The 14,871-nt window shown below is 61.8% G+C and overlaps 1 protein-coding gene across 2 annotated transcripts in view; it reads right to left on the bottom strand.

The window, feature by feature from the left end:
* Window positions 1–3,998: 3,998 nt before the first annotated feature.
* Window positions 3,999–14,871, bottom strand: part of TOM1 (target of myb1 membrane trafficking protein) — a 42,160-nt gene continuing 31,287 nt past the window's right edge. The window contains exons 9-16 of one of the 2 annotated variants that reach the window (XM_032836542.1): window positions 14,215–14,248; window positions 13,802–13,895; window positions 12,804–12,924; window positions 9,487–9,562; window positions 6,872–6,925; window positions 5,404–5,463; window positions 4,394–4,433; window positions 3,999–4,298 (exon numbers count right to left, since the gene is read on the bottom strand). In XM_032836542.1, coding sequence (XP_032692433.1) covers window positions 4,141–4,298; window positions 4,394–4,433; window positions 5,404–5,463; window positions 6,872–6,925; window positions 9,487–9,562; window positions 12,804–12,924; window positions 13,802–13,895; window positions 14,215–14,248 — 637 coding nt within the window. In that variant the 3' untranslated portion in view covers window positions 3,999–4,140. The remainder of the gene's footprint in view (window positions 4,299–4,393; window positions 4,434–5,403; window positions 5,464–6,871; window positions 6,926–9,486; window positions 9,563–12,803; window positions 12,925–13,801; window positions 13,896–14,214; window positions 14,249–14,871) is intronic. The other variant, XM_032836543.1, reaches the window with a different exon arrangement.

Genomic DNA, 14,871 nt, shown 5'->3' with positions numbered 1-14,871 from the left:
CTCAGGAGTCTGAGGGGTGGTGCCCCTGGCGGGCTGCCTGGAGCAGAGGCTGCTCTGCATGGAAGGGGTACCATCCATGGCAATAGTAGGGAGTACCTTCCTGACAGGTGCTGTGCAACTTGCCATCTCCGTTAGTCCTTACCACAACTGCAAGAGGGAGCAACCGCTATAGGCTAGTTTACAAGTGAAAAAACGGAGGAACAGAGACGTTAGCAATTTGCCTAAGGTCACAGAGCTCTGAAGTGGCCAGGCCTGGATGTGCTGTTAGGACAGTTGGAGAGATTGTATGCTGACCCTGGGGCAAGGGGTAGGTTAGGAGGTCAGTGTCTAAGCTCAGGGTGGGGATCTGGAGGCTCAGGGAAGCTGGGAGGGAGGGCGGGGGGGTGGAGGTTCAGCATGGCGGCTCTGGCGTGTGCTTCCCTCAGCCCCCAGGGGCTGCCTCCTAGGAGCCCCTTCCCCTGCTTGCGGGCTGGGCTCCATTCAACTTCTCTGTGTCCCTGGCCTGATGCCACCTTCCAAGGCAGCTGGGCCCAGCGGGAGCTGCTGGTGCCTCATTAATCCTGGCCCACCGCCCCCAACGCCCCCACCAGCAGCTGGCTCTCTTTCATGTGGGGAAGCATGACTTCCTGCTGCTGCCTGGAGCCTGGGCTTCGGGCCTCAGACACACACACACACACACAGTGGCAGTAGCTGTCTCTTGGGAGGAGGGGCCCTTAGAAGGGGGAGGAAGGGTCCCCAGTGCTGTCCCCCAACCCCCAAGCAGGGGAAGCCCGGAGACCTTCCTGCCGGCCCTGCCACCCACCCCAGCTAACCTCTTTAGTCTCGTGGTCTCGGGCCAGTCAGAGGCCCTACTCGACCTCCCAGCCCCGTCACTGTCCCCCATCAGCCTCCTTCCTTCATCCTGAGCTTTTCATATTTGTCTTTGTTGCCCCTTCCCTGCCGAGTAAGTCACCAGACTGGCACAGGGCCACATTCGCCTCGTACCCTCAGTGCTTAGAATGCGCAGCTGGGGCTCAGGGGACTCCACACACAGGGAAGCATCAACGACTTGGCTGTCTAGCCACCAACAGGGCCACGAGCCCCTGGAGCCAGCCACAGAAGGTTCCCTGGGCTTCGGGGGCTCGGCACTTCATAAAATCACAACTCCCCACAGGGGACCCCTGAAACAGTGCTGTCACTCTCCTGGGGGACAGATGAGCGAGGCAGGAAGATGTCGAGTGGGGAAGGAGAGGCGGTGGGGTAGAGGACCAGGTCCCACTCTCCCATTACTTTGTGGGTGACTAGGCAAAGCCTTGCTTCCCTGAGCCTGTTTCCCCACCTGTAAGCAGCGATCAAAACCGTCGGCCACACACAGGGCTGACGTGCCCGTGGAAAGGCCCAGGCCCCACCGAATGAGGTGGAGAGGGCTGCGGGACCTGCAGGGGAGAGGGAGGGAGCCCATCTCTTCCCTGTCCTGTGAGATGACCCCCAGGCTCCCAGGTCAGGCCCGGGGACAGACATTTTCGAGCGGGGGATACACCTGCCCGAACTCACCAGGATCGTGTGCCCACCCCGCCCCCTGCCTCCCCAGCCACGAGCAGGCAGGCATCTGTGTCAGCGTGTGTGGCCATCAGCCGTCCAGCCAAGCCAGCGGTGGGGATAGGAGCCATCTATCGTTGCCGCAGTACTCTTGTCTGACCCTCGGATGCCGCCGACCTCAGGCACGCAGGGACCAGAGAAACGTTCATAAGACACCGGAGACGAAGCTCACCCAGACCTCAGGCCCTGCGCCGGACCCCGGAGCGCTGCTGCGCTGCTGCTGGGACCAGCAAGGGCGAAGCGAGGTGCTGGCACGAGCCGGACCCGAGGTGGCAGCAGGGCTAGCAACATAAAGCTGCCCGGGGCCATTCAGAGGAGGCCAAAGTCACCAGCAGCCAGTCCCCTCTGTGTGCTGAGGCAGCTAGGATGGACGGGGTGCTCATGCCTGCGGGGTGGGGGGCGGCGCAGGGAGCCGAAGTGGCGGCGCCACAGTGTGGTGCATGAACTCGGGCTCCCTCCCGGCTTTCAGAGCAGCAGGGGCAGGGCTGGCAGGGCTCCGCCCCTTGGCATGGGGGTTACCTGCCCAAGGACTAGCCTATGTCCAGGTGCCACTAAACACCTTGTTGAAACCAGAGCCTTCCCGTTGCCTGGGCTCACGCACAGCTCAGATACGCAGGAGGCAGGAGGCAAGCTCAAGTCTGGACCAGCTGAGCCCGAGCAGCCTCCAGCTCCCGGACGCCATCAGACCAGGCTGACGGCTCTATGCCCAGGACGGTGGCACGGCCCCTCCCTCCTTGCCCCCAAAAGAGGTGGTTTAGGTTGAAGAGCTCAGACGGAAGGTGTGGCTGCCACCTGCCTCCAGGCTCGGCTCCTCTGTAAGCTCTGAAGCCTGGCCCAGACAAGGAGACCCCCGTCCCCCCTGCCCTGCTGGGGAATGGACAGGCCTAGAGGTGTCCCCGGAGTTCCCTGCCCCATGTCCACCTGGAGGGCTGGCAGGGCCCCTCTCCTGCGTGCTCAGCTCCAGGCCACCCCTCATGTCATAGGTGCTGTCTGCTTGTCACTGATGGGAGCCGTGGCTGCTCAGAGACGGACCCGGGCCACACTCCAGGTGCCCCTGGACCCAGGCATCCTGACTTCTGTTCTTTTCTGCAGGCTGACCTTCCAGGATGGCCACTCGCTCCCACCGCACAGCAGCCCCCGTCCCTTCCGCCACTGAGGTCTGGGCCATGACGTTCTAGCGTGCCTTAAAAGCAGGGACTCTCGGGGAGCCTGGTGTGTAGATTCCAGACTGGAAAAGGAGATTGTCCAAGAACGGACACCCTATGCCCAGACTGTGGCTCAGCTCCCCAGGCTGTGTGCTAAGTCACCCCAACTGGGCCTCGGTGCTGCCATCTGAAAAATGGGGACAATGCACTGACACACAAGGAAATGCCCAGCATGTGAGCAACGACTGCATCTGTGCCAAGTTCTCTGGGCGAAGGCAGCTCACGTGACCCTCTGAATCAGATCAGGCTTCTGTAAGAGGAGATGCTAACTTCCGCCAGCGTCTTGGGACAATGCCGTATGCCTGGCACCGGGGCCTCGGACAGGATGCCCACACTGTCTACACCTACTCCCGTGCGCTTCCCGCTGCTGGGCAGGAGCTAGCCTGAGCGGGGATGGCAGGGTGGAGGTGCCCTTCGGGTGGAGGGATGCCAGAGAGCAGTGCTGCACCTGCCCGTCCCTGCTGAGGGTGGAACTGGGTGCCCAGTGGTAGCACTGGGTCCTGCTGCTCCTCCCATACCAGCTGCAGGTGTCTGTCTTCTGGATGACCCCCAGCCCAGCCAAAGCACTCCCCGTAAGCCACTTCCCTGCTGGAGACCAAACAGCACTGTTAGCAGGGTGCTTTCCTACCTTTAATTGGGGATACAAAAGGCACCTCTCCCAGTACAAGAAGATAGATCCACAGGTGGGCGGGCCCCGGGCCCGGTGGAGCCCCGCCTGGGAGGAACAGCAGAAGGACGGAGGAAAAGGCAGTAGAGTCGTGGGGGTCACAGGTGCTCCAGGCGGCCCTGGAAGCCTCCCCTTTGCGGCCTGGGGAGGTCTCACCCCTACCATGCGCAGCTTCGTACCTGGCTGGCGCGGCTCGGCACCCCCTCAGCAGCTGGCCAGAGCCTTTGGGCTCCAGAAGGCAGGTGCCAGGGAATGGCCCAGGGGCTGTGACAGAAGCTTCTGCTGTCTCCAGCCCCAGCCAAGGCCTCAAATGGCAGTGTGGGCGCCTCTGGGGATGGGTTCAGGGAGGGCATCACCCAGGGAAAGGAGTCACAGCAGGGCAACCGAACTGCCGGGCTGTCACAGGGCCCCCTGATTCTCAGCCAAGTAGTGGTTGGTCTGGGAAGGGAAGGAGGCAGGAAACGGCCGAGATCCCATCGTGGAACGGACCTGTTACCCCGATTCACCCAGCTGCCTCTCCATAGCCCAGGTAGCGAGGCCCAGCCACAGCTGGGTCAGCCCGGCCTCGAGGAGAGCAGAGGGGTAACAAGCCAGCCTCAGAGCAGCCTTAACACCGAAGAAAGGAAAGAAGCCCCAGCCTAGGGGTATGGGGGCAGCAGGGGCTCGAGCTGCGGGCACCAGGCCCCATGCTCATAAGGCAAACAGCGTGTCCTCATCTTTCTTCTCCTGGGTCTTCTTTCGGGGGGCAGTGCCACGAGGGAGTCCCGGGGGCCCCTCGGCCGAGGGGCTGGAGAGGTTGGGCAACCGATCAGCTGCTTTGGCCCGTTCTTCCAGGAACTTGTCAAATTCTAGAGGAACAAGAGAGGGGCTGGGGGTGGGTACTGCAGGGTGGGGGGGGTTGGGGGACGGGAGAAGGGGCAGGGCGGAGGACGGGGCCTACTACCTTCGCTGGTGACGCCCTTGGGCTCCTCTGCATCATTCCCCTGAGAAAGCAGAAGGAGGCAGAGGTTAGCCACAGTGGTCCTGGTGGGGCTGGGCAGGCACAGGCTGCTGAACCCGAGTCGGGCCAGACTCAGGCTCCAGTTGGGCCCAGGACCGGAACCTCAGTCCCACCCCGTCCTAAGCTGCAGTGGAATGTTGCATGGAGTGCTGAGCCCAGGGTGCGGGGCCCCCGAGGTCCTAGATAAGCACCGGGTCCTTTCCTTCCAGTGTGTAGAGAGTGGACAGACTTGCCCTTGTGGTGGGAAGGGACCCCGAGACGGAGACCACGCAGGCTAAAGCTGGGGGTAGGGTTGCCTTGTGCCACCAACTGACAGGGACCCTTGCCTGACCTCAGGCAGAAACACGGTCTTAGCCGCTGGCAGAAGGCAGCCTCTGGGCCTGGGAGTGCTCAGGCCCTCAGTCTCTGGTGCCCAAAGGTGGGGTGGCAGAGGTGGGTGAAGGAGCCCTGGACAGGAGAGCCAAGGCTGGCTGCCCCTTCCGATCTCTGGGGGCTGTAGGGCTCTGCAGACAGCCTGGGCCCCTGCTACTTCCTGGGCTCAGCACCCCTCATGGCTGCTCCTCAGCCCCCGCGTCTGGAAGATGGAGCAGCCGGTGGTTTCTCTCGGACAGGTGCTGGGGGCTCTCTGGGCTGGGGCAGGTGCAGGGCTCAGTGTGGTCACAGTCACCCATGGCCCGTCCCGCTGGCTTAGGCTCCCAGGGACCCACTGTGGCGACAAGCTCATGAGAGGGTCAGCTCTAGTAGTTGTGAGGTGCCGGGCCCAGGCCCTCCTCTGAAGGGAGAGCCCACGAGAGGGTGGTGGGAGGCGTCCCACACTGGTGCTCCCTCCTCACCAGTTGTTCACCCTGCACCCATGACAGTCACCTCCTCACAAGAAAAAAAGGGAGCCCACTGTCAGGTGCACGAGGAAGGCGCCTGACCTTTGTTTCTGGGCTGGGCGGGCCCCAGCTTACCACGTCAGTGGACAGCCACTGCTCAATGTCCTCCATGAGGCAGGCCTGGGTGACGGGGATCTGGAAGGAAGGGGACAGGGTAAGGCAGTGAGGAGCAGAGCCCTGGGTGCCACGATGGAAGGCCCTGGCAGCTTGAGCCCCCCTCACTGACTGGCCTAGAGCTGTCATCCCCACCCTCAGGCCTCCTCACGAGATGGGCCACACACGGCCCACACCCTTCTGGGAAGGCCGAGAGCCTCGTCTCCCCTCTGATGTGGCTCCTGCCCAGCTGCCCGGGACCCATAGTTCTGCCTGCAGTGCCGGGCTGCGGGCAAGAGGGACACAGGGACACTAGGCTAGTTGGGGAGCGGGGGCTTTGAACAGCCGGCGCCTGGCGTGAGCAGGGAACAGATTACCCTGCGGCCACATGCCAAGGGTGCCGCGGAGGTGCTGGGCTGGAGGGCGGGCTGCCGTCAGAGCAGGGCCTTAGCTGTTTAGGAGCATCCGACAGTATTTGAAGCCCGGCGAGGGGCCGGCCGTCAGGGCTGGGGTAGGGAATGTTTGCGGGCCAGGGGCAGCCAGCCTCCGGCTCCCAGGCCCTCTCTGCAGGCTCAGAGCTCATGCTGGCCGGGGCTTGGAAGTGCCAGAGCACAGCGGGGTGCTGAGACGGCCAGGCCGGTGTACTCAGGGGCTCACAGGCTACCCACAGGGCCGGTTGCTCTGAGCCGCAAACACATGGGTTCTGCCACAAAGGCTCCTGACCAGGGGCTGGGGCTTCCCTCTACGGTGTGATGACCCGGTGGGGGGGGGTCTGGGGACAGAGTCCGAGACCGCAGTCTGGCTCGCTCTTACTATGGGGTGGCTTGGCTGGGTTACTTCCCTGACTTGGCCTCCCCCCTCAGTAGAGAAGGTGACGGGGTACCTACCGTCCAGACTGCTGTGGGGATGAAACGAGGGGATGGAGAGGAGGACTCTGGCACAGACAAGGTGCTCGAGAAGCGCTAGTTACTATTTAGCTACTTCAGCGAAGACAGGGAGTGACAGTCTTTCTCCAGCCAAGCCAGTTCTGTCCCCAAGCTCTGTCCCCAGCACCCGAGGACCCCAGGGGCAGCAGGAGAGCCCAGCGCGGAGCAGGAGCCCACTTCCCAGTGGCGGCAGTGGCACGTGCTCTGGGCTGCCCACACCAGCTCCCTCGCCCACTCAGCCCTCTGAGGGCACATGGCCCACAACCAGCAAGCCCCAGTCACCTCCCAGGTGCCAGACGGGCCACCTGGGCCTGGCTTCCGAGTCAGGAGCCGGAAGTGAGCAGGGGCCGTAGAAGCAGGAGCAGAGGGGGCGGGACCGTGCTGATGCTGGGTGGGGGGCACCCAGAGCTCCCCTTGTTCTTCTCTGGGTCTAACGGCGCCACCCCCTCTGACAGCACCACTAGGTGAGACCCCTGCCAGTGGCAGCCTCCGTGCTCTGTGTCGCCGGCCTGGCCTCTCCTCACCATGCCTTGTCTCACCATCCAATCACTGAGGCTCTTGTCACCGCTGCCTCCCATCTGGGTGAGAAAAGGTCAGGCTGAGGGTGGAGGGAAGGGCCGGGCCAGGACCCCTGGTGTGCCAGCAGCCCTCTCCAGCGTGGAGGCTCTCTCAGGTTGGTGGGCCAGTGACTGTGCGTGTGTGTACGGGTGTGCACACGCACACGTGTATGCACACGTGTGCAGGTACCAGTGCCGTGGCACCCGGTGGGAGGGGGGACAGGAAGCAGCAGAGGGTGTCTCACCATGGGGTGAACCACAGCGGCCCTGGGACCCCAGCGTCTTGAATATGCTGGACAAAGCTTCTCCTTCCTTTCCAGAATGATCCTGGGGGTGGGCCCGAGCAAGCCCAGAATGGCGGAGTGGGCACTGTCAGCCAGTCTGCTGGCTGGGCGGAGATGCTGATGGGTGCCCCAGATCAGAACGCTGGCTTACCGAGTGCCCTTGTGTTTACTGATGGGCCAACAGGACTCCTGAGGATCCCAGAGGGGACTGGCAGCAGAGAGAGGCTGGCGTCCGGCCTCTCCGAGCTGGGACAGACCGGCCCAGCTCCGCCGGTGGTGGGACTGGTGAAGCGGAACGGCAAACCCTGGCTGCTCCCCCCGCCCCCACCACGAGCTGGCACTGGGCTCCCTTCTGTGCTCTGCTGCTTGGAGTAACGGCCAGACAGCTCAGTGGGAGGAGGCCCACCCCTACCCAGTCAGACGTAGCCGGCTCGGGAGCAGGCGTCTAGGGACACTTTCAGCAACATCGCACCCTGATCTGATAGAAGCTGCTCAAATCTCTCGAGCTTATAAGAGAGGAATAAGCAATCATTTAGCAGCTTCTGCTCTCCTGCAAGTAGAGGTGGGTGTAGGTTTCCTCCTTGTGGCTAGCCGCGGGCAGCACAGGAGCCTGGAGATCCCGGCTCCAGTCCTCATCATGCCCCGACACGTGTGACCCTGGGCGAGTGACACCTGTCTCTGGGCAGCAGCTCCTTCCGCTGCAAAAGGAAGGAGCTGGCTATGGAGCTAGCCTCTGTGCGTGAGAGGCCTGGTGGCCCGAGAGGGAAGAGCTTCCTGCAGGCCTCCCGAGTGTTTGGATGCATCTGGATGCCGGGAGCCAGATTTGCTGGAGCGTTCACCTCTGTTCCTTGGGACTCTGCAGGCCATCTGGGGCCCTGACTACCAGCACCAGCTATGGAGCCAGAAAGACCAACGGCTGTGAGATCTCGCCATGCTAAGCCTTGGTTTTCTCACTGTAGGTGGAGGTAACCACCCAGCAGCGCGGGCAAGACCAAACACCTATGTGCCAGGCGCCACGCTAGAAATGTTACACCTGCTGCCTCCCTTGGCTGTCTCTGGATATCCGTTTCCTCATCTGTCAAAGGGGATAACAATATGCCCTAAGGGTCTGTGTGAGGACTCAGAAAGGGGGACCCAGAGGCTCTGGCACAGGGCACAGATCCCACAGACGACTGCTCACAAAGTAAAATCACGGGAGGCTCTGAGACATGGGTGTGAACACGCTCTGCTTGGCGCCCGACCGCACAATGGGCACGGGAGGCATGCGACACTCTAGCTGCTCCCGCCTCCACAGCATGCCACGTCTCGCTCTGCTCTGACCTGGGAAGGACTCCTGGGATGCTGGGGACGCCTCCGGGGAGTCTCTGAGACACCCCATCCACTGGCATACAGGGCAGCTTCGGCCTCCTAGCTGCTCTCCCAGCTTCCATGCTGGGTCCTTCTAAAACAGACAGATACACCTTCCCCTCTGCTCAAGACTGACCATGGCCTCCACCTCACACAGTGCTCCTGGCTGCCTGAGGCCCTCCAGTTCCCGCTGCCCCTCCAGCTCGGTCTGCCGGCTCCCGGTCCCACCCTGGACTCAGAGGCCTGTGCCATCCTGGGCCCTCTCCTCTGCCAACCCTTCGCTGCCCCTGCCCCTCTGAAACCTGGGCCCTGCCATTTCTAGCTGCCTCCCAAGGAGCTACTCTGTCCTCTAATTGGAAGAGGAACTCTCGTCGCCCCAAAGGCATCCAGAGACAAATTCAAAGGGATGAGAACTGGCCTTTGAGTTCCTGCCTAGCGGGCAGGGTCACCCAGAGCGCCCTCTGTCCCTGGCACGTGGCTATTGCTCTGTGCACGGCCAAGCCCTGCACTTGAACGAAAATGGCGCCCTTGGGTGCCCCCCCGCCCCCTGTAGTTTTAGGTTCTGTTCTCTCTAGAAAGGCGGCAAGGCAGGATGCTGACAGAGCTACGACACCATCAAGCACCTTATACGCTCCCGGTCACACATCTCCCGCCGTGCAGGTTAGCTGCGTGCCTTGGGACGCACAGCCGGGAAGCTGTGGCGCTGGAACGGGAACCCAGGCTGGGGGAGTCCAGCTCCCCGGCTCAGACTCAGGTCTGTCCGAGTCCTTGCTCTAAGCCTTCCCTGCTGGGTGAACTTGGGCAGATGACTTGACCTCTCGGGAGCGCTGCCTCAGCTGAGACGGGAATTACCACCTGAATGGCAAACAGCCCAGCACATGGTGGGGACTGGTGGGCAAGCATTCCCTGGTCTTCCTTCCGGACAAGGTGGCAACAGGACACTCTGCTTACCGCTCCAGTGTTCTGCTGCCGGGCATCCAGGGCTCCGGCCAGGCCATCTGTTGCTTGGGGGGCTTCGTATTTCACCCTGAAACACAGAGGTCACCATCGCCATGAATGCTGCCCTTGCTGCACCAGGCATGATGGGATGCAGGGGTGGGTGGGGATGAGCTGGACTCACATCCTGGTGGACCTGGGTCATGGCCGAGTAGAGAGCGGCTCAGATCCCAGGGAGGGCTCGGACTCTGCAGGCCTGCCTAGGGACGGTAGACCTGGGCTCAGATAGAAACCGCGCCTGGCCCATGCCCATGGGGAATTCCTACCTCCAGACCCTTCCTGGAGCAGCTTCCACCTTGCAGTGTAATAAATTGTGGTTCTGTATAAGGCCGCCTTGGATGGGGAGTTCCCTTCTGCTGCTCAAACAGCCGTGCAGACGGCTGGGTGGGGCGACAGCCCTCATGCTTCCTGGCCTGGCCCTGCCTGGGGGACGCCAGCCAGCCGGGTGGGCACAGAAGGCACCCGAAGCTGTCTGCTGTGTCTGTCTCAGGCAGAGCCAGAGGGGGACTTAGCCCCGACTCTGGGGAAGAGCAGTTCTCCCTCTGAAGCATCCGCCAAAGGATGGGAGGCCTCGGCACCGGCCTGGTCTGGTTTGGAAGGAAGAAGTGCCCAGCACAATCATTGTCACAGGGGGAAAGCCCTGCATTTAGGGGTGGGCCAGGTTGAGGCTTCAGGAATCGGGACCCCATCGAATGAAAACCCTTGCAATGCCAAATGGCCTTCCTGGGACCGGGGGGTGACAGGCACGCCACAGAGTCTCTTGAATAAGACCCCCCAGTTCCCAGGCAGCCATCTGACGGCACTGCCATCCACTCCCTCCTGCAGGATCTGGAGTTAGCCAGGAGAGTGCCATCGTTAGCGGGTGCGTCCCCCAGTGACGTGGCTCCCGTCCACCGGGGGGGCTGGGCGTGATCTGCAGGGCTGAGCGGGAGCCGACCAGAAAGTCGGGGTGGAGGGTGGTGCGCTCAGGCCCTTCTTGGGCTAAACCTGGACAGTGAGAGCTGGTGAGGAGGAAGTGATGGCTGAGACGGGGTTGTGTGTCCAAGTAGCCCTGTCTCTTTCCCTCTAAGACACAGCTGGTGCCACATTGTGGAAAAAGCCAGAATGAGGCAGGTCCAGCCCTAGGAACATACAGAAACCAATCCTTTTCTTCACTAAAAGAACTAGATGTTCTTTCCTAATTATGTCCCCTACCTCTGTGTTTCTGTGTCTCTCCAACCTACCTGGCCCTGTGGATGAAGCCTGGCTATCCCTGGGGCCAGGCACAGGTTAGAAGGAAGGAGGAGCTGGGGACGCCTGTGTGGCTCAGCCGGTTAAGCGTCTGCCTTCGGCTCAGGTCTTGATCTCAGGGTCCTGGGATCAAGCCATGCATTGGGCCCCCTGCTCAGCCAGGAGCCTGCTTCTCACTCTGCCCCTCCCCCTGCTTGTGTTCTCTCTGTCAAGTAAATAAATAGAATCTTAAAAAAAAAAAAAAGGCAAGAGGAGCCAGGTAGGCAGAGGTGTGGGCCAGACACTAGGTGGGCAGAAAAAGCCTCTGAGGATTCAAGAGCCCCGGATGACAGGGTGAGAAGTGGAATCCAGAGGCCAGTCGGGGCTAGAAGATCCAGCGGGGGCCAAAGGGAGGGCCTCCCAAGCAAAACGAAAGAAAGAGGAACCCGATGCTAGTGCACTCTCCTCCCCGTGCGCTGCCTTCTGCTGTGATGGTAACCAGTCTCCAAACCATGACCGAGAAGGTATTGGATATGCCCTCCCCCCAGCATCTCATGCTCTCCCCACCTCAGAGCCTTTGCACACACTGTTCCTATAGCCTGAAACGGCCTTCCAGCCTCTCATCCCCGAGGTCCAGCCCTGAGCACCCTCTGTAGAGCCACCAGCCACCACGCGTGCGTCCATAGCCCCTGGCACACCCCGACAGGATAGTGGTTAGCACGGCACGGCAGTGCTCTGTGCACCTTACTCCCCGTGAGACGGCGGGCTCTGGGCAGCAGGCGCCGGCTGGGTGTGCTTTCCTCTGCCCCCCATGGCTCTGCTCCCCAAAGGAGCGATGGTGCAACAGCGAGCTTCAGCCAGGCCAAGTGCCAGGGGCTCTCCGGCACAGCCCGTGAGCTGCCTGTTGGGGCCTGGTGGGCGGGGCCACCCTCCTGGGTGCAAGTCCCACTGGACTCATTAGCTTCCACATGCACAGCGGCCTCACGGTGCCCCAAGCTCCATGGCAACCGTGAGCTGCTGGTCCCTCAGCACCGGAGCCTGGGTGTGCAGACCGTCTAGACTAAAGATGCGGCTCAGAGCTCAGGCCGCCTCCCGTCAGTGGGCCGGGCTGAGCCACCCCATAGAGCCAGGCTGGCTGCAGCCTATCAGATCGGACCTGGACGGGGTGTGGGTCGGGCATCCCTGGCCTTGGGAGGCTCACTGATAGTTCCCAAAGACAGGGCACAGTGGGGAGGCCAGAGGCCATTCAAATGACTGGGATGACCACTGGGGAGCCAGGGGCAACTGCTGAGGGGATCCCTTAATCCAGAGCTTTTCTTGGTTGTAAATCCTGGCTGTAAATCCACAGCTCAGTCCTGGGTCCTGAGCCAAGGACTGAGAATACCAAGCAAATGGCTTCCCCCAACAAGACTGTATGGGGCCAGGCTGGTGCAGTGGAGGCAAGGGGCTGGCCTTGGCTGCTGAAAGCACCTCCCTGCAAACACTGTCACCAGGAAAGGACAGAACTCAGCTCTGGTGCAGAGGGGTCCGACGTAAGTGGAGCAACAGGGACTCTGGGGCAAAGTCAAGGGTAGCTAGGGATCATGAGAAAGGAGGAGACAAGGCCCTGAGGTTTTATTGGGATCCTCCCTGCTTGCTCTGGAGGGCTTGGGGTGTGGCCTACAGTGTAGTGGGGAGGGGGGTTGGGCCGGAGACGGTTTGGGAACCAGAGACCCTGGGTTCACAGCAGATTGTCACCTATCAACAGGCTGACTTGGGGCAAATGACCCAGCCCCTTTGGCTTTCTCCTCTGATCAGATTAGGTAAGATTCTGGCATACAGCTCTTCATCAAACCACAGGGGGCCCTTCCCCCACCCAGGCCTGCCTGTGGGGCATGAAGTCGGGCACTAGGCTGTCTGGGCCCACGAGGGACTGATCTAGGGGAGAGGAACTCTGCCATCCTGAGGGGGTATAGGCAGGGGGCTGTGTGCCCTTCCACGTGGCATGCCAAACAACGGGGTTCAGGGGCCCAGAGAGGGGGCAGCCCAAACCGCAGGGGACAGGGTAGGGCTGGGCCACTCACTCCTTCCGTTGGTCAGCCAGAGAGCTGCCCCGGGTCAGCGCAAACATGTCAAACTCGCCTTCCAGTTGGCCAGAGGCTTCCAGAGACTGCAGGCCGGCCCTCACGCTGCTGGAGCCCAGGTCTGCAGGGACAGAAAGGCATATGAAGGGCCCGCCATCTGTTCCCGCGCACTGAGCAGTGGCTGAGCTGCCAGGCCCAGGGAGGACTATGGAGAAGCAGTGGGGGTCGGGAGGTGGGAGGGCAGTGGGGACAGTGCGGGTGGAGGCGGAGGCAGGCCAGCTGTTGGCTGAAGGACTGTGGGCACGTGACTTCCTCTCCCGCAGGTGGAGACACAGGCCCCCGTCCAGGGTGGCTGTGCGGAGAGCAGGCAAAGGCTGCCCGGAGCGTCTGGCGTAGGACGTGGTTGAGCAGGGGGTGAGCGATCAGATGTGGGGCTGAGTTCTCTCACACAGCCTGGCGGCCATGGTTCAGAGGGGGGCTCTTGATCCCCTCCTCGGGCCTGGCACAAGCAGGCAGCCAGCAGCAGGGAGACTTATCGCAGCTGCTGTTTCGGGGGCGGGCACCCTGGGCCTGGCACTGGTCTGGGCCCCTTCATGCATGTGCTTATGACCCAGTCCTCATGGCGACCTGCGAGGAGGGGCCCACTCCTGCCCGTTACACAGGAGCGAAGGGGGGAATGGGATGTTCAGGCAACTAGCCTAAGCTCGCCCGGATGGCTCCGGTCACGGAGAATTCAGGTGGTGTTGAGGGGCGACCATGGAGCACTGGACTTCTGAAGTCCGTGGGTGCTTAGGAACTGGGGGCTGTGAGAGCCCCACGTGGTCGTTCCTGGGTACCCAACCTCGCAGTGGGGTTCAGCCCAGCGAGGTGAGGTCTGGGCTGACGTTCTGCTGCTGGCACTCCAGCTCCAACAGTCTAACAGGAAGGCACCCCCAAGCTACAGGGGTGCCCCCAGCACCATAATGTGCCCTCAGCCAGCACCCCCACATGGCACTTACTCATTCCCGCCAGCTGGGATGAGAGGCTGCCGGTGGCCGCCTGGTCAGGGCCCATGTCGGTCAGGTCAGCCGCCGCCTCGGCCTCTCGCGGGGCCTGGGGAGAAGGGAAAGGCCACCGTTGCTCAAGGATGTGCCATGAGGGCCCCAGCAGCTACGACTGGGACTCAGGGAGTCAGCCGCACTCTGCCTCAAGCCAGGCTGCAGCCCCTGGGAGGTTGGGAAGACCCTGGGCATCAGCAGAGCCTTAGCTACCTTAAAGGAACAGTGACACAAAAAGGGAGAAGGGGACTTCTCTCGGGGCCTGGCTAAGAAGGCACAGCCCATGCAGGATGTCTGGGGACGGAGGTGAGCACAGCCCTCCTCCTCCTTCCCATGAACACGGGTGTGATCCGGTCCCAGAAAAGCGCCTTTACCTTGCCGGTCTGGCCTGTTCGGAACCGTTCAAACCTGCAAAGACAGAAACAAGTCGGGTCAGGGAGACGGGCCCCTCGGCACAGCCCAGGCAGAGCTCTTCATGCTGCCGGCCTCCAAAGCCATAGCAGTGAGCCACAATTAGGGCGACAGATCTAATTTATGCCTGCTGTCCCTGGGGAACTGTTAACAGTGCCCCTTGTTCACCTGCCCGGCTGTCCCAATTTGAATGATCAATTATCTGGCCACTTGTCATGACCAGCAGTAAAAGAACGGATAGGAATAGGCTAGAACAGAGCGGAAAACGGGGATGCACAGCACGAGGCAAAGCTAAGTGCTGTTTTATCAGTTGTGTTGGGTGATTTGCTTACACACTTGTGTGCACCTGTCAGTGGCTCTCCGAAGTGCTGTCAGAAGGCACACACCTTGTATGTGGCTTCCTGGAGCCACTGGGACCGGCCTTCGACTAGCCCCTGGGCTGCTGAGGAGCTGGAGAAGGCTGTGGTCGGCTAAGGCCTGGCCATGTCACTTACTGAGTCACTTCTGGACCTCAGCCTCCTTGTCTATTACCAGGGGGTGACAGTGGAAACTGCCTCCAGATGGGAGGACCCGCAAAGACCCTGACTGCAAGTAGGACAGTGAACTAGGAGGCAGCAGGC

The sequence above is a fragment of the Lontra canadensis genome, unplaced genomic scaffold (genome assembly GCF_010015895.1).
Source record: "Lontra canadensis isolate GAN:19392208 unplaced genomic scaffold, GSC_riverotter_1.0 scaffold93, whole genome shotgun sequence".
Lineage (NCBI taxonomy): Eukaryota > Metazoa > Chordata > Mammalia > Carnivora > Mustelidae > Lontra > Lontra canadensis.
This window is presented reverse-complemented; position numbering and strand designations above follow the sequence as displayed.